Raw genomic sequence first — 18,434 nt, forward strand, 5'->3', positions numbered from 1 at the left:
TTGGTGCGTTTTCAGTTACTGCGGAAGCGTCACATCGGGAATGATATCGTCACGATCGTGTTCCAGGAGCCCGGGGCCCTCCCCTTCACCCCCAAAAACATCCGCTCGCACTTCCAGCACGTCTTTGTGGTTGTGCGTGCTCACAATCCATGTTCAGACAACAGCTCCTACAGGTGAGGTTTACCCGTGTGTGTACATTGAGTCTTTAGAGTGTTTTCTCATTGCAGATGCATTTTATTTTGCCAAATTGCAGTTTCTGACAGGCGGTGTGAGGGAGGCAAATGTTTTTTTTTATTTTTATGAAGATGATATAAATTAATTCTAATATAGTTAATATATTTTGCTCTCTAACGTTACAGCCGCTGTTAAACAGTAGGGTCTGTGGTGTGATGACTTTTATCAAAATGTGCCATGTTCAAGCAATTTGAATCTGGGTCTGAGAATTTCAGAGAATCTGTGAAATCTTTATTCTCAAATTGACTTAATAAAGTTAATTTTATTTTCTGTTTTTAATCTCAGAATATCATGTTCTTACCCCAGCTGTGTAATTGTTTAACCTTTAATGTCCCTAAAGCACAATCGAGACTGTGGCTGGAAAACACAATGAAGGAATACCTCTTACCCCACCAATTATTCAGCTGATGCCTTTTGAAATCACACGAGGGCTGAATTTAGTGGGGCATGCAGATTGTCATCAGGTGGTAAGATTAAATTAGAAGGACAATTAGCCTGCAGGTTTCCTGGCATTTAATAATAATATAATATAATACTTTTCATCCAAAGACCGGGGTTGCACTAGTAATAGGCGGTTGCTTTGTTATGTCTCTTGTATTGATGCCAGTGCAGTGAAAGCGTATAGAAAAAGTCTAGATAAGATCATTTAGATTTTGTTTTACCGAAAGGATGCATTTTTGCTCTCTATCACTGCCTGAAATAATACTGCTTTTTGCTTGAAACCACTCCATTAAAGCGTATGCTGTGAGTGTGGAGAGCTCTCTCTGAGCTACTGCACAGTCATTTTGAAGAAATGATGAACTTTCTACCTTTTCAGTTGTGCAGGACATTTTCTTCTGTTTATTCCTCGTTATCTAGTTTCCTGGCCTGCTCTTTTCTCGCTCTCTTTGACTCTTCCTCTCTTACTCTCCCGCTAATGGCTGTTTTAATTGCAGTACGAGCACATTGTGTGAGGTCTTAATTGTCCCTCGTGGGGCTACTTCATTACTGAGCTAAAACACACACAGACACGTGAACAAAGAGCGCAGGAATAAAGTGAATATAAAGCATACTGTTTACACGTGGCGTCGGTAATACATAAATGTGAATTAGGTTATCTGTAGTCAACACTAATTTCCCACACTGTAAAGGATGAAAATCTTTGTTTGTAAATTTCCGATTCGTTGTGAACACAGACTGAGTCACGATGTATTAAGTGAGGTTGACCTAAATGCTTTGAAGCTTTGGTGTGTATTTTGGTTCATATTTCATTTGCATAGAGGTCAGGAAAACATAGCACACATTGTTGTCGTTTTTAGCATGGTTTTCAGAAATGCAATGCAACCATTCAGAGATTTCTCCAGGTCTGAGTGCTTACATATGCTTTGTAAAATAGTGCAGTTCTATTTTTTTACACATGGAGGTATCTTGTGAGACTATGACTGAGACAAACGTCTCATAGAAAGATGCAACGGTGACAGTGTTCCCAGTGAACACGTCTTGTTTGGTGTGAGAAATGACTCACTTTCTTACACATGTTGATCATAGTTATTCATTTTTAGAATTGAATTAAATGTTTTTTGAGGAGACTTTCAACAGAAGTCCATGGTATCAGCCAGTTTCAATTTCTTCAATACAGCACGATGGTCATTTGGTAAGTTATGGTTTTAGGGTCAAAGAGAGGTGATAGCGTGGGGGTTTGTTTTAAGGTGTGGCTTCTTTGTGATTGACAGGTCACTGCAAAGTTGTCTGGCTCGTTATTCTCAGTGCTTTCAACTGAGAACTTGAACCCTCTGAACATGTGTTTTTTAGTTGATGCAAGTATATATAATATTGTCTTTACGTTCCACCCTCCCGTGTCAAGCGGAAGGCTTCAAAATGGTAGTACACAAACCAGTGTGTGACGCCATGGTTACTGCCTCTAATTCTTCTATAGGTTCTCTGCTAGATAGGGGCCACTCACTTCTGACATCTACAACACATCATTGCATGCACCGGAGCTAAAACCATCACTGCGCAAAGATCTAAAAATAACGAATAGCAAGGCATGTTATATGTAGCCTACCCAGTCCCCATGTACACACACACACACACATGCATACAGCACACCTCTTTGCCACCCACTCCAATAGGTATTGACATTCTTCCCCTGCCTCAGTGGGAAGCAGGTCGTAGATACTGGAAGTCTTTGCTGCCCACACAACGGATATTTATAAGACCGCAAATCACCGAAACCACAGGAACGGGCTCATTTCTAGCGCCAAACCTCCTGCCACAAGGATCACACGGCAGCCACACAGCCCAGCGATCCTCACCGCCCTTTATTCTCATTCAATCTCTTTTTTTCTGTCATTCAGTTATTTTTTGCTTCTCTGTCTTGTTCTCTGGCTTTCACACCTCTACCTTCCTCGCCCGTCTCTGTCCTGCATGAGTCACGGGGTCTTTGGTTGACTCACAGGTGTTTGAGATCCGAGTGCTTTTAGAGCTCCAGCGTAATGTATTGAGTGATGTTTCTAAAGATGGTGAAGAATACAAATTAAAGGTCACGTTTTATTTTAACCATTTGTGCGGCCCGCTCATAGCCACTTCAGCTGGTCCTCTCTGAAATACCCGACACGGTTTGCCATCTACAGAAAACCCATTGGGGAATATTGCCTCTAGACTGCATTGCCTGCTTCGTAAGGGCTGTCATTTTAAACATTGTGATTTCATATGCTAGTATGCAGAAATGTAAGAACCAGATTGTAAAGGGGAAAATGCGTTTTGCTGCTCATGTCCTGCTGCAATATCATAACTCTTTTACATTGATTTTTCTTCATAGTATAAAGCTTCAGAATGTCTTTTTGTGGGGGTTTTTAGACACTCAGCAGAAACAAGCCTTAAACACAACACTGACATATGGGCTCTTTTTAAATTGATTCACAAACTGAATCCTATACAGTCAGCAGATACAGAGCATCATTATTTTCATTTGCAGCGGGATTTTCAACCCTTGAGAAAGATGTTGTTTCTTTAATGCTCCTCTGTTCACCAGAGAGTCGCTGACTGGGTCAGTTTGTTATAGCGCTGGCTTCAATGTGTGTCGTAACTTATTATCATTGTGTGTCCAGTTTTAGTGTATTAAATTGAATCGATTTCAGGGCGTGATCCATTGTTTATACAAACATTTGGAGCACAGCCACCCAGAAAGTAAAACATTGAAAAACTTTGCACATCATATTGGAGTTGACTTAAAGAGGACTTTGTGCATTTGCCTGCTGATTTAGATTCATTTAAATAGGAATTTAAAGGTCTCCAGTATTTCCAGAAACGCTGACAATAGGATGTCATTTTTATTCAACCGTTTGGATTATTCTGTATTTGGAAATAACTCTCACAACAGGGGGAGGAACCTTTATGTTGGTATGTTTGTATTGCCCTCGCAATATACACGTATACGCACACTACCATCTTCACAACTTCTTGTTCATGTCCACGAGAGTTCAATAGAAATGTGAGAAATGAAAGCAACATTTTGATGTATTAGAATTTTTGTGATGTATTATCATTCATCATATTCGCTCCAAAAGAAGTCCCTTTTTTCTATACGGATGCAGCCATCATAAGATGCTTCCTCCCTTTTATTCTGTGTCACAAACAATGAAAGGTGAAGAATGAGGTGTCAACAACTTGCCGGTTAGTATAATTGAACACCACACGTCTCCGCCGAGAGCCGCGGTGTCTCTGAGGTATGTTTAGAAATATGTGGGTGAAATTTTGACTTTAGTTGCTTATTAGACAAAGCAATTAGTCCTTGTGTGCTGATGCGTGTCAGCGGGTAGGGAGCGCGGGGGACGAGGGCGCCGACTTCCGGTGCTACTCCCGTCGGCAATTATCACCCGAGAGAGGATCTGTGATCGAGCTCATGTGTTCACAACGAGTTTGGGGATGGGGAAAGGTCGCCTCTGTACAGACGTGTATATTAAAAAAAAAGGCTCTTTCAAGGCTAGTCTGTTTGTGTCATAAAACGGAATAAATACTTTTCTTTTCAGTAAGCAATTGTTTTCCTATACTTTCTGAGTTTCCCACACAGTCCTCCTTTCAAGGCCACGTTTTCCCTCAGCATGTTTTTTCTGGAGCTTTTGAGCAGGAGGTTTGGAAAAGTTTTCTCCCCCTTTCCGCCTCCTTGGCTCTCCTTCCTTTCAATCGCTGCTCTGCGGAGTTCCTGACATACCAGACAGGGAAAACATTGAGTGGCCATTCCCCAGACTTAATCAGAGGAAAAGGGGGTTTGGAGAAGCAAGGTGGAGAGAACAGGGCTGTAGAGGACATGCTGCAGTATGAAGATTATAAACATAATGGCAAAAAACATTTTAAACTTACTACTTAAAATCTGATACTACAGAAACCATGAGGATCATTTATGGCACAAAAGACCGAGACCGGAACTTGGTCCGTTTCCTTTTCCACAAATTCACCCTTGATGTTTTTGTCTTTGACTTTTATGCTGCCGTACTCGAGTGAGCCAACAGCACGCAGCTTTTTACCAAATATAACGTTAGTTGTGGAATCTTGATGACATAAAAACCTGGTTGGACGTGATGCAATGTTCTAAGTAGATTAAGTGTAGTTATAAAACACTGAATCAGAAGCCACGTGATTGATTGATTGATATCTGAGCAACCGACTTGTGAAACAACATTGAATTCTTCTGATCCCTCTTTCCATTCTTCCCCCCCCCCCCCCCCCCCCTGTAGTGTGGCTGTCACCCGTTCCAAAGACGTTCCCTCTTTCGGGCCTCCCATCCCTGACGGCGTGACCTTTCCCAAGTCCTCCGTGTTCCGGGACTTCCTGCTCGCCAAGGTCATCAACGCGGAGAACGCCGCGCACAAGTCCAACAAGTTCCGCGCCATGGCGACGCGAACGCGCCAGGAGTACCTGCGCGACCTGGCTGAGCGCCACGCCACCAGCACCCCCATCGACCCCTCCGGAAAGTTCCCCTTCATCTCGCTGGCCCACAAGAAAAAGGAGAAGAGCCTCTCGTACGGCGGGGCGGAGCTGCGCAGCCCCGGGGCGGTGACCTGGACGGTCCACGCCGAGGACCACGCCACCGGCGGGGAACTGGAGGCCCTGATGGCCGTCTCCAACGACTTCCTCATCCTGCTGGACCAGGGCGCCAAGGCGGTGGTGTTCAACTGCGCCACAAAGGACGTGATTGGCTGGACGCTGAGCAGCCCGGCGTCCTTGCGGATCTTCTACGAGCGGGGGGAGAGCGTGTCCCTGAGGAGCGTCGGAAATAACACGGAGGACTTCAAGGAGGTGGTCAAGCGCCTGGAGGTTAGGAGTCACGCACACAGATACACCGCAACTGCGATGAGGTCGATGGTTGTCTACTAGGAGCTGTTCTTGCTTGTAATGTAATTAATCAGCAGTCGGTCTGTTTGCAGCGATCGTTGACATTCGTTGGACTTCCTGTCCTCCGCTGAAGGCCGGGCAACTTCAGAGCAGAAATCTAATTGTGGCCATTCGATAATTGACAAAGATAACTCGCTTCATTGAGTTAGTCCATGTGAACATGTTTTTTTTCCTGGTCCCTGTTACCAGATGGGTGGAATCTCGTCACGCAGCGAAATTTAAGTGAGGAGCCCGTGTGGTTGTTGGGAGACTCTGAGAAAGAGGAGAGGAATTAAATGAGTGACGCGCCTTCATCGTGTCAGCAGGACGCCCCCTGAGAAATAGTTGTGCAACGCAATATAAAAGTGGATCATTCCAGCACAAGAGAGCAGTCTATTAGAGATCCCCGTCAAATTCTAAACGTCATTGTTTTACTACATTTTTATATTATGTTTTTTTTCCATGAAGGCAGCCAGGCACACAATCAAATGATAAGGAAATAAAATGCTGTGTGTTCATTGATGATGTTCAATGATCTTGTAATTAGTTGTTTTTAAGGACGTATCACATACAGCTTAAGTTCCTTTGTCTTTTAGCCACTTAAGCAGCTCTGCTCTGGTCTCTTTCATCTCGCATTAGTTGTTCACAGTGGAACCATATTAGAGATTGACGAACAGAAAGCATATTCTATGAATACTTTACTTTAACACTGTGATTGTTAGCAGGTAATTAATGAGAAGTTCACGTGTGTGTGCCGAACGTGAAGCAGGATCCGTTCGGATCAAACATCCGTTAGGTCACTACTCAGAAACCAATTCAATGGACTAAGCTGCGGTTGGCTGCCATTGGCCATGTACCTGGCCCTCTCACAGCCCATCCTACTTTTTACTGCTATTGTCGGCTGCCAGAATGAAAACATGTTTTGTCCACCTGCCAAAGCTGCTGTCTCATTACTGGTCCTAACTTATTTAGTGAGTTACTACTGGACAACATGCTCCTAATGGTTTATACACCTACACATACAGTGAAGTGGAGCTGGAGCTTCCTGAGCTGTTTCCATGGAAACTGGATGGAGAAAAGGTGTTTTCTTATGCAATCATTCAAGCTCTCCTTGCATTCAAACTGTGTGTGTGAGATGGGTTTTTTTATCATGCATTTATGTAACCTGGACTGAGTCCACAGTCTTTGATATGTTCACATGCATACAAACATATTGGAACACACACACACACACATCGTTATTTGGCTTAGTACTCAATAATATACCACTTTCATTTGAATGTTATGCAAGCTTTAATCTTCAATCACTTGGACTACCTCCTGCCAGAGGAGGGGGAAGTGGCCTCGGGGAACTTGCTTTTTTTGGGACTAACTCTCCTTCTCCGCTCTTCAACGTCCCCCGTTTTCTTTTACTGTCTTCTCCCGCTCCCACACTCACAAACATCAGAGGGCATCATAACAATTCTTAACAGTCAGGGGCATTAGTTATTTATTCATGCACACTTCTGAATTCGACTTCTGTAGAGCAGCCTCGTTCAGACAAAGAAATGCAAGGTGCCCTGAAGCTGTTGGGACCAGATGAAGAGGGATGACCTCAGTTAACCAGTAGCCATGAAATGAGGATTGGTTTTGCCACAAAATGTTTGACTTTTGCGGTCGGACCAGTGATGCGGCCGGTCCTTCTTTGGGGAATTTTCCTCTCCAACGTTAAATGTATAGCATGTGTACACGTGCTGTAAGCATGTGACATTTACGGACTAATATAATCTTATCAATTATACCAGTATTCCACACAGAGCTGCAGTTGGCTAAATTTGAGCCAGAAAAGTGAAAAAGTTCAATGTCCTCTTTCCCCTGTGTCCCGCCTTCTCTTCACAACGCTTGACTGCTGTGGTTCTTTCTTGTAATCGCTCCTCTGATATTTCATGTCGGTACTTGTTGTCTCTCTGAACAGTTCCTGACTAAAGGCTGCGAGACATCTGAGATGACGCTTCGTCGGAATGGCCTCGGGCAGCTGGGCTTCCACGTGAACTACGAGGGCATCGTCGCTGAGGTGATGATCTGAAAATCCAGTGTTCCAAATTTGGTCATTTCTCATCCGCAACTCAAAATCACACGAAAGGAAATATATTTTTCCAGAAGATAAAAATTCACACCTAGGCTAAGACTTAATGAACTTCTCTCCAATGCAGCTCTGACCTCATCACACTTTTGCCCCAACAGGTGGAGCCATATGGTTACGCCTGGCAGGCAGGCCTGCGTCAGGGAAGCCGATTGGTCGAAATCTGCAAAGTTGCTGTAGCAACGCTGACCCACGAGCAGATGATTGACCTCCTGCGGACCTCCGTGACAGTCCGTGTCGTTATCATTCCACCTCACGATGATGCCACTCCACGCAGGTAGGTGGGGATGGGAGAGGTCAATCAAATGTTCTTATTCATATAAATTGAAATTCATATATAAATAAAAACCTAATTCATAATACAATATTTAATTTCTGCCAATAGCCTAACCTGGACACTGGACCCTTTTAAAGATATCAAAAAGCCTACTAGAGCAATTTACATATATAAACAGATACTTTGTTGTGTTGCTCATTGGATATTTAAAAAGTCACACATCCCTGCAAAGATATATATTCACTATATATAACCAAACACAACACTTGCCTCTCGAACAAAATGTCCTTCCTCCTCTCATACAGAGGCTGTTCAGAGCTCTATCGGATGCCTGTGTCAGATTACAAGGGCAGCAGCAGCGATAGCGGCTCCTTCGAATACAAGTTTCCCTTCCGCAGTAACAACAACAAGTGGCAGAGGACGTCCAGCAGCCCCCAGCAGTCACTCACCGCCTCGCCACAGCCCCACCAGCCCAACCGGGCCATCAGCCTGGGAAGCTCGGTGGGGAAGACCTTGTCCGCTGAGAGGCTGGAGCGGGGCGCCGTCATCCCACGCAGCGTCAGCAGTGATGGCCGGCCCCTGGACACTAAGAGGTCGGAGCCCCCTGGCTTTTTACATACGGGTTGGGATGTACTATTTATGTCGTAAGGATGGGGTGGGCTTTGGGGATACAAGCGAAATACATTTCGCTTGTATCCCCAAAGCAAAGGCAGCCATTGGGGATGTAGTTTATATTTAAGCAAAAGATGTTTTTGTAATTTTACTCATCTAGCATGTTTGCTAGATGAGTAAAGAATGAAATCTCTTCCTGAAGGAAGGATTAAGAACATTGTGCTCCAAATGTGCTTTTTTAAATTTCAGATTCTTTTTAGTTCCAACATTTTCCATGTGACTGTAAATTCTTGTAACTGTCTGTGTGTGTTGGTGCACCAGGATGTCTCCGGGCAGTGAGAGCTATAGCCTGGCCTCCTCGATGGCGCTGGGTCGCTCTCCTCACAACCGCAGCTCGCCCAGCAATCTCTCTTGTTCCAGTGACGCCTCCGGAAGCTCTGCTCACTGGAGACAGAAGTCCATGCCTGAGCAGTAAGGGGGGGAGGGGGGGGGGGGGGGGGCGTTGTGTGAAGGATTTTACAGCATAACATTTAAGCATCAAATCCCTGTATTATAACACACATGGTTAGTTGTATCGATTGTATAGTCAAGAGTTAATTATTATTGGGTTACAAAAAGCATTATTACTGTTTCAATTTTCAGATAGCATAATTTATTTCCACCTCTAAAAACTCCTGTTTTATACTACGCGGCTGATTATCCAATTCTCAGTTGTAACAGCGTGTTAGGTTTGTGTAGGATAGAGAGGTGATAGTATTTGTGTCTTACATTACATTACAATGCTCTTGACAGAACATCTTTTTTTTTTATATCCACCCACTGCAGCCTGTTCTCAATTGGATTCTTATCAAACTCTTATTTCTCGCGCTACATGTTCAATCAGTGGTTACAGACAGTTTATAAAAATAGCAGTATATTTGAAGTAGCCTGATTTCCTTCCTGTTTTCTCATTCACCAGGTTTGTTGGGAGCCGTCACTCTCCAATGTCTACAGAGAGAAGAGAGGTGGTCGGAGAGGGCGGGTCCAGTGGAAAGTCCACTCCCAATTGGTCGAGAATGGAGGAAGGGGGAGGGGCTGAACGAGGTTCAACAGGTGAATATATTGAGAAATAGTGCAGAATATACATTCAAATGTATGGGTAACTAGTATTTTTTCAAACCCTATTTCCCTCTATTTGTGTCTCTAATGGATGGTGAACGGATGGTGATGGTAATTCTTTAAATAGTGCGACATTGACTGAGCGTTTTAGACGCTAGAACTTCTGCAACGTCAACAACTTTTAGCAAAGAGTCGTGATCTTGTTGAGTGTTTTGCTGTCACTGGTTATTGTCATTTTATAGTCTCATGTGAACGAGTCATCTCGCAAGATTTCATGTTGTTTCATTAAAAGAAAAACTCACTTGGATACAAAAACATGGGAAAATATGCTAGATGTAAAAAAAGTCTGTGATAGGAGCGAAAGGGCTTAATTATTCTAATGCTTTCAGCTATTTACTCATTGTGGACTGCGTCTTCATGTGTGAAGGCACTTGACTCTTGAATAGCTGGGGAGGGAGGAAGGGACGTTGAAGGCAGAAAACAAATCATACTTATTAATCCTATTACTAAATCCTTTGAAATGACAGGTAAATCAAGTGTGTGTGTGTGTGTGCCTCCTCATCGGCTAGTGACAGTTTTTTGGAGCCGAGAAACCAACTTTGACAGCATCCACGGTCTCTTTTTCTTCCACCCCCTCTTCGTCCGCCTCTTCTACGAGCTGTGAATTGTATTGCCTTCACTGAGCAGTTCTTCATGTCTCTGCAAACAGACAAAACGGTGGGGAGACAAACAGAAAAAGGAAAAGGATAATTATTATAATTAAGGGAGGAATTATATAGACAGTGATCTAAAAAAAAAAAAAGTTAATGGCTTTTCTCACAATTCTATAAGGTTTAATAAAGAAGAAAGGGAAAGGGGAGACATTCCTGTATTTCCTGTCACCACAGTTGGCCGAGCTTCTCTCTGCGTGGCTTTCCTTCCCTCACGTCCTCCAGTCTGTTCTTCATTCTCCACGGCCGCTTATGTTCGCCTCCCATTCATCTTTTTTATTCCCCGTTACGTTGGCTTTCATTTAATTACGACTATTCTCCCATGCATTCCTTTTCTCGGGAGTTTCCCTTCGTGTTTTCCAGCTCGGTCTCTGAAAAGCCATTAAAAAAACAACATGCTCCTCCACCAACCCTCTGAATCTCAGCATGTCATCGCTTTGGTTGATTGTAAACCTACTTTCGACCGTGTCCGCAACCTGTTCCCGACCGCCACAATCTCAGCGACAGGCCCTGGTCTGTCATTTTGTGGTTGTGTGTAGCACTTATGTCGTTATTGGTCAGTGTGGAACAATGCAGGCTGAGCCAGCTCTTAGACTGTGTCAGCCAGCTGTCCTGCCCTACAAAGCCTGCTGTGTCTGTGGTTCGGGGGTTCGGTTCTGTCCTCTTCTCTTCCTGATGGTGATGTGGCCGTGCTCTGTCCGGAAATAACTCAAGTCATGCAGAGGACAGAATACTTGCTTTTGCTTTTCATCTCCATACTGTCGATTGTTGACAAAGCTGGAGCCAAGCAGTGCCTCTCTGATTAGCCCCGGCACCCATTAGAATTATTGCCCCAGGTTTTCTTATTGCATCGTTTTAACACAGCAGTTCCTAAATCCATGAATTTGATATCCTATGGCATCTTTAAATTTAATTAATAGTTTGGACAGTACAATGCAGAAAATTTGCTTCCTTCTCATGCAGAGCTATTTTTTTTAACAACATCAACAGTGCTTTTTGATTTTTGTTGAGCGACGCCCACAGAAGTGTACACACTAACCCGGGGGGACGGGAAATGCGTCACTTTAGTCTGTCGCAAAATATGAGGCTTGTCATAACCACGCTTCTGGATGACCAGTCACATCATTAAGAAACACAAACAATGTACGTGTAGTGACATGCGCTGCTTTTACACTGCCAAAACAATTAAAGGCACAATCTCTTATAAGGATATGGGATGATTTCAATTGAACTTCTCTGATAATGATCTAGTCAGGTAACCCCCAACCCGATAGAACACCTCTGGGGCCTTATGTTTTGGTCCGCCAACAGCATTTTGAGTTGAAGAAATTGCATTTTGTCAAAATGGACTGGTCTGCCACATAAATCATTCACTTTGATTTTTTGCACGTCTATCAAATGGTGCACTCTGTAGGCTGAAACTTTTATTTCCATCAAATATGTGGCATCCTTTCATTCCTAAGACATTAAACTGTCCATATCAGTATAAATATCCAACATAATAGTGGGCCGGGGGCACTACATTACTAGATTCATCCTAGCAGATGTTACAATACCTCCCTTAGCACTACCTCAAAAGGTGCCTTGGTCATTAGCTGCTTACGCTGCAAGTCTTCTTTCATAACATGTAGACATCAACACAACAGTCCCATTCACACCGCAGGTTTTCCTCCAGGGCACAAACACTCGTTCCCACAATCGGAACAGCGTGGCCCGAACAAATAAACAGCCAGAAGGAACTGTCTGGGGACGCGTTTCTTTTTGATGGTGTGTTACTTTTGAAGACGAGAGATGTGTTGTTGTTGTTGGTCGGAGCGAGAGCGGTGTCATCGTGATGAACCTCCAGGAAGCACGAGTGCTGTAGTAGCAAAATACACACAAGTGAGCAGAGGGCAGAACCACTTCTCTGTTGAATCATTAAGTCGACTGTTTGTACCACAGGCTCCTGCGTGTATTCGTCGCCAACCTCGGCTGATTATTTGTTTGCAGAGGCCCCAGTCTCCAAGTCCGGTCAAGGCTACTCCGGAGGTCCCCGCATCCAACGACAGGAGCAGGTCATCCACCTGTCCCCCAAGAAGAGCAGCCAGGTCAGGCTTTACACTTAACCCCTCTTTTCTTTCTTCTTCTGTGGCTCACATGACTTCTGTATATATGGTGGCAGAAGTTGCATATTGTAATCAAAGTAGATAAAAACGGTAGTTTTCCGTCTTCCCTTTGTTTCCTGCAGTCGGACGGCCCGTATTCCGGCCACTCCAGCAGCAACACTTTGTCCAGCACCGCTTCCAGCGGGGGCCACAGCGACAGCGATAAGTGGTACGAAATGGGAGCGGGCGGAGGCTCCAGCGGTGACCAGGGTGAGCCGGAGCCCAACGGGCTGGGCGGGGGGGGCTACCTCCAGGGGACGTCTGCAGACAGCGGCATAGACACCAGCTCTTACGGGGCCCCGCACCACGCACACCCCCACTCGCACCACGGCAGCACCACCTCCCTGCTGGCCCCGAGCGGAGGCAGGGAGAGCCGGGAGAGCAGGGAGAGGTTGGCGTCCCCGTGGCACAGCCCCACGGAGGGAGGCCGCCGGATGCTGGAGAGGTCGCCGGCTGCGGCGGAGTCCCCAGGGCCTCCAGCGGAGAGGAGCCTGGAGGGGACGGGCAGAAGCCCACCTACTCATCTCCTGGTTAGAGACAGCAGCACATACAGTCTGAACGAGGCCGGATCCCACTCCAGGTGTGTGTGTGCGTGCATTTAAGTGTGAGAAGGGGTTTGTTTAACTGCATGAGAGCACATGTTGACTTATCTTCAGCAAGTTCTAATTTCAGCCTTCTTTTTTTTATTTAACTTTCTCTCAATTTTCTGTCAATAAAAGTGACAGGGTACAGTCTGATCGAATTTGACCTCGCCCACATTGTCATGCATCATCTTAGCATTTGCTTGACCTCTGCAGAATGTTTCCAATTCTCATTCTCATCAGGCCAATATATCTCCACCCAAGAGGGGCACACAACCTCGCTCTCATTAAATCTTTCCTAGAAAATAAGCACGGGAGCATTTTTAATCCCTCTAATCTTTCCACATTAGGCCTCAGCAGATGTGCACATGTTCACTTTTACATAGCTGAGTTGCTGCCTGGATGTGATTTTTCCATTTTGTTTAAGTCTTATTCCACCCGTTCAGATCCTGTTTCAGTTGATGCCCTGGGCAACATTTTTAGATGCATTTGTATTTGGTCAAAGTGGCAAATTTGGAATAAAAAGGGCTCTGACAACTGCAGGTGATGCTTAAAGTGGTGACGAGCGTTTTACTATGGTGCTACCTAGAGGAGGGCTGTGAGAGTGGAGCAGGCTGCAGCGCTATGTGTTGCTGTGAGGGACTGGACGCACAAACAGCCACACTCAATTATCTGTTCTCCTTATCCAGATGGGCCATTAACAAACCTGTGTGGCCTAAAGATGCAGGATTTATCAGGGTCCAAGCATTCCTTATTTTGTAATAACCCCTCTCATTCGGCTCTTCAGTGCCAGGCATTCAGGCCACAGCTCCCCAAGAGAGGAATCCTCCTCTTCAGCCACTTCCCCTTCCTCCCAGTCCTCATCCTCCCCTGGGCCCAAGAGCTTCTACCCCCGCCAAGGAGCTCAGTCCAAGTACCTGATTGGCTGGAGGAAACCTGGGTCCACTATCAACTCTGTTGACTTCGGAGACACACGCAAGTAAGTAATTAAAAATTGCGAACAATGTGTTTCTTCTAAAACTGCAGAACATGATTTTGTTTACTTTTGAAAAGGGAATGCCTAGTCTTTCATCCCTAATGTAGTTTGAGACCGTTAACTGTGCTGGGTTTTTCACACCCACCAATCACCACATCTAATGCTTGTAATGTTGCATTTATGCTGAGAACGTGTCAGAGGGGATGGTGCAAGGTTCACATCCCTTTTTGTATATTGGGCCGACACCATTTTAGTGCCTATGCTAGAGATATTTCATAAATCTGCATTTGACCCCTATACTTGTCCACCCACTATTAATGTATTTTTGTAGTAATGATATACATACTACTGCATTACCCCCTTGCGGCTGGAGAGCATATTACACTCAATGCTTAATGCACTAACTGAAAGCAGTTAACCCTTTCATGCATAGAGGTCACTACAGTGGACAGCTTTTCAAATGTTGTTCAAAAGATGGCTGGCAGACAGTCAGAAGCGTTCAGTCACTCATCAATGTCTTGCCAATCCTTCTATTCAAAGATCTTTGCATGAATAAAACAGTTGATGACATCTAGTAACATCTAAGGAAGTCTGACAACTGAAACTGATAATCGCATATTTTTTTATTATATATCTTTGCTATTCCTGCACAAGGATAATGCATTAACTCATCGGTTGGCACGCATCTGCCTGTGTATTAGGAAGTCTCCGGGAGAGGGTGGAGGGGAAGTTGCTCCAACCCCAGCAGCCAGGCCCTCTCTTCGGGATATGCACTCGCCCCAGCCTCATGCCAAATCTACGATGGAGGAAGATGTGAAGAGACACTGTGCACCGGACAGCCCTCCACAGCCGCGCAGACATAAGGAAAAGGTATTTCCGGGGGTTGGTGTGTGTGACCCCTGTTACAGGAACAACCTGTAAATAGACGCCTATGAACAGATACTATCATGACTAACGTGCTGCTAGCCAGTCCTTTTTTCTGTTTCAGTGAATCCTTTTTTACTGTTGCGAGGAAAGAAGCTACTCGTGTTTGTCCAATCAGTCTGTTGTAAATTGTGTGATTACCTATATTCGTAATAATATAGCATTCAACTTGCTCAACAAGTGCTACTTTTTTAATTCTTGAAGAAAACCTTTTCTGGTACGGGTGGACAAACGTGACACCCTTTTAAATCCAATTCATCGATACCTTTTTCCTCTTTTGAACCTGTTCTCCAGGCTCTTGTAATAATTGAATGTAACACGGGGCGAGTAATTGATCCACAAATGATCATTCTGTGGGTGAGCAAGCGGCAGTATCGATGGCGCTGGTTTTCACCCACACGATATAAATGGGGCCAGGTTCCGTATCCCTGTAATATGACGCAATACCATTTTCCCATCGTGTGAAGCACGGACAGAAATCCCCAATGAGCCAGCCTCTCAGCCACCGGCGCTCACTCCATCGAACCCTATCGGATGAGAGCATCTACCGTGGCCAGCGGCTGCCCACCCTGTGTTCCTCAATAACGGAACCGACCCTCGCCGCAGATGTTCTCTTCAGCTGCTCCACCCTCCCACGCTCGCCCACCACCCGGGGTGTTCCCCTCAGACGGCCCTCCTATAAGCTGGGAGTCAAACTCCACGGTAAGGTTAGAGGTATTTATATAACAGCTGGAATGTGTCCACATTGAAAAGATGTTGGGGATTTATACAGGCACGGTGCAGGAGGAGTAGAGGTGTGTCGCTCCAGATGTGCATCTGGTGCCCTCTTTTGATTGAAATGATAAATGTTACAATAATATAATTATTAGTGCTGGGCATGTTAACGCGTTGTAATACGTTGACGTGGAAATCCATTAACACTGACAATGATTTTATCATGTGTTGTGGGCTTCTTTTTCTTTTACACAAAAACCCCAGACTGCATTGCACTTTTAAATGGACATTTTAATTTTAAATCTCGACCAGGCGGCATAGTTGGGTGCAAGATGTCGTTTCGAGGAGCGTCCTTAGAATCGCAGTCTGGAGTACAACCCTGTGTGAGGTGGTTGTCTCTTATTGGTCATATTGTTCTGAAGAAGAGGGGTCTCTTATCTGAAAACGTTAACGGCAGTTTTAACGGCAACGGAATGGATAGAAAAGTGTTAAATTTAAAGTTATATTTAGTCATTGTCTAACTGCTCAACCTGCGTCACTGAAAGTGTATTTTTTTTCTTCCACTGAGATTGGGAGGAAATCCACAGGCTTTACAGACTAAAAGTCCCCTGCACAGTCAATTCCAGCTGTGTACTTTCTTTTGTGTTAGACCACTTTTCCTCAATCTAACCACTGAAGACTGTTTATGCTGTTCCCGGGTAAAAGACAAATCTTTCTTCTGGTACAGTTTTATGTACTCTTTGTTAACTTGCTCCGAGAGAGCCTGTTCTAATAACATTACAGCACATTCTGCACACAATGCCATTAATTACCTTTTTTATATTTTACATATTTCTTCAGGCCTTATTGAATGGCTAAAAAAAATAGAACGTTTCACATTCGGTTCTTTTACAACCTATTTACTGTTTACAGGTGACCTTTCTGCATCCGACACATCGTTGGTGGATCTGGTGGAGCGTCATCGTGGACCTCTCCCTCAGGAGCTGATGCCCCTCCCCTCTCAAGACAGAGACAGTCCCCTAGAGTGGACACATCTGGTGGATGTGGCCAATACCTTTGAGACTGAAAGAAACACACACTATGGTACTACCTAACTACTAAAAAAAAAGCACAAATATTGTTTCCTTTATGCGATTTCTCTCCAACAGGCAAGAGAAATAAGCTAATTTATTAATATTATAAAAGATGTATTCTATATTTAGAAGAAGTTAAGCCAAGTAATTGGCTTAAAAGTTGTATTGAGTAATTACGATGTCATCATTGCAGTCCTACACATCGCTCATGTATGTACTTTACATTATGGAAGGGCTTACCACCTGTGTGTATACGTTGTCTAATTGTTTTGCATCTGTTTCTGATTGTGTGCACGGTTTGCCTAACATTACTTTTTTTTTTTTCTTCTCTCCTTCCAGTCCAAAGAAGTTATGTGTTTGGAGATTCAAACCACAGAAGCAGCGGGGCGTCCAGTCCCCAGCAGCCACACATAGAGCTGCAGCCTGCGCCGCTGTCCCGGCCCTCCTCCAGGTAACGCCACACTCAAACGCTCTTCACCTCTTAGTTTTAATACAGTTTCCTCTCCTTCTATTTCAATGTAGCCATCTTTTTGAAAAAAGAAGCTTTAGTCTCTGCTCTGTGACACGTTCACAAGACTTAATCTTGCTGTCGGTGCCCAACGCCCGTCTTGAAATAGGTGAAAGGGCCTTTTGCTGTGTTCTTCACGTGCTTTGTGGGCAGGTACACGTAGTGTAAAACATGCTCATAGTACTGCAGAAGTCATAATGGAGTATTATTATCATCCTCTCTCCATTAGTGTATGTGTAATTCTTGCTATGCGTTGCCTTCCCATCCATAGTGAGGGTCACATAGGGCTGGAGAGGAAGGTCACCAAGCTGGAGTCCATGGTGAAGATGCTGCAGGAGGACCTGAAGAAGGTGGGAGAGCAGACGCAAACATAGTGCCAGAAAATAAGACCAATTAAGGGCCACTGTTGGTTTGCATACAGCAGTGAGCAGATGGTGTTAATTAACACTTTGTCTTCAATGTAATGTACACAGCTGTTGAGCACTTGATCACTTTATCACTTGATTTCCCTGAAAACAAGCCGCTGTTATTATTTTAACTTGAAAACATTTGGATGGAATTGGACTGGTTTCATTTTGCTTTCAAAACAACTCTCAGAGTCTCCGGCTTTAGATGCTGACCTGCCAGTGTCCAACAATTCTTGTACATATCTGAGCAAATCTATGCTGCAAAAATGATGTAATAAAGAACATGAATTGCAGCCCCCCCTTTTCAAGAAACCAAGATTGCGGCTGTGAAGAGAGTTAGCAAAAAGGTTTAGATAGATAGTTATATATACCTTATCACATCATAACCTCTTAACCGTTGTTAGCTGACTGGAAGCTAAAGCGTCCTCTGCGTCGGCAGCCCTCGGATGCTTTTAAAGGTTTGAGCTGCTAGTTACACGTCTTGTGCCTAGCTAACAATCCAGATATGTCCACAGTGATGGAGTGTTTTCCTCCTCAAAATTGCTGCTCAGTGTGAAGCTGATTCACTTTTCCTCCTCTTCTCTGTGTCAACTGATAAAATGCCCACCAAGTTCTGTCCAGTGGGACTCAGTTTTCAGAGCTGAGATGTTTATGTAAACACCAAATAGTGTTTAGTACACTTATACGAACAGTATAAATTCT

General features: G+C 44.4%; 1 protein-coding gene across 8 annotated transcripts in view; it reads left to right on the plus strand.

The window, feature by feature from the left end:
* sipa1l1 (signal-induced proliferation-associated 1 like 1) overlaps positions 1 to 18,434 on the plus strand; it is a 56,965-nt gene that overhangs the window by 34,584 nt on the left and 3,947 nt on the right. For 7 of the 8 annotated variants that reach the window (XM_037449733.2, XM_037449734.2, XM_062559468.1 and 4 more), the window contains 15 exons: positions 16 to 173; positions 4,950 to 5,529; positions 7,541 to 7,639; positions 7,810 to 7,985; positions 8,291 to 8,578; positions 8,919 to 9,068; positions 9,556 to 9,689; positions 12,395 to 12,492; positions 12,633 to 13,129; positions 13,918 to 14,109; positions 14,808 to 14,976; positions 15,498 to 15,732; positions 16,657 to 16,827; positions 17,157 to 17,268; positions 17,597 to 17,675. In XM_037449733.2, coding sequence (XP_037305630.2) covers positions 16 to 173; positions 4,950 to 5,529; positions 7,541 to 7,639; positions 7,810 to 7,985; positions 8,291 to 8,578; positions 8,919 to 9,068; positions 9,556 to 9,689; positions 12,395 to 12,492; positions 12,633 to 13,129; positions 13,918 to 14,109; positions 14,808 to 14,976; positions 15,498 to 15,732; positions 16,657 to 16,827; positions 17,157 to 17,268; positions 17,597 to 17,675 — 3,138 coding nt within the window. The remainder of the gene's footprint in view (positions 1 to 15; positions 174 to 4,949; positions 5,530 to 7,540; positions 7,640 to 7,809; positions 7,986 to 8,290; positions 8,579 to 8,918; positions 9,069 to 9,555; positions 9,690 to 12,394; positions 12,493 to 12,632; positions 13,130 to 13,917; positions 14,110 to 14,807; positions 14,977 to 15,497; positions 15,733 to 16,656; positions 16,828 to 17,156; positions 17,269 to 17,596; positions 17,676 to 18,434) is intronic. The other variant, XM_037449739.2, reaches the window with a different exon arrangement.

This window comes from Pungitius pungitius, chromosome 20 (assembly GCF_949316345.1).
Source record: "Pungitius pungitius chromosome 20, fPunPun2.1, whole genome shotgun sequence".
NCBI classification, from domain to species: domain Eukaryota; kingdom Metazoa; phylum Chordata; class Actinopteri; order Perciformes; family Gasterosteidae; genus Pungitius; species Pungitius pungitius.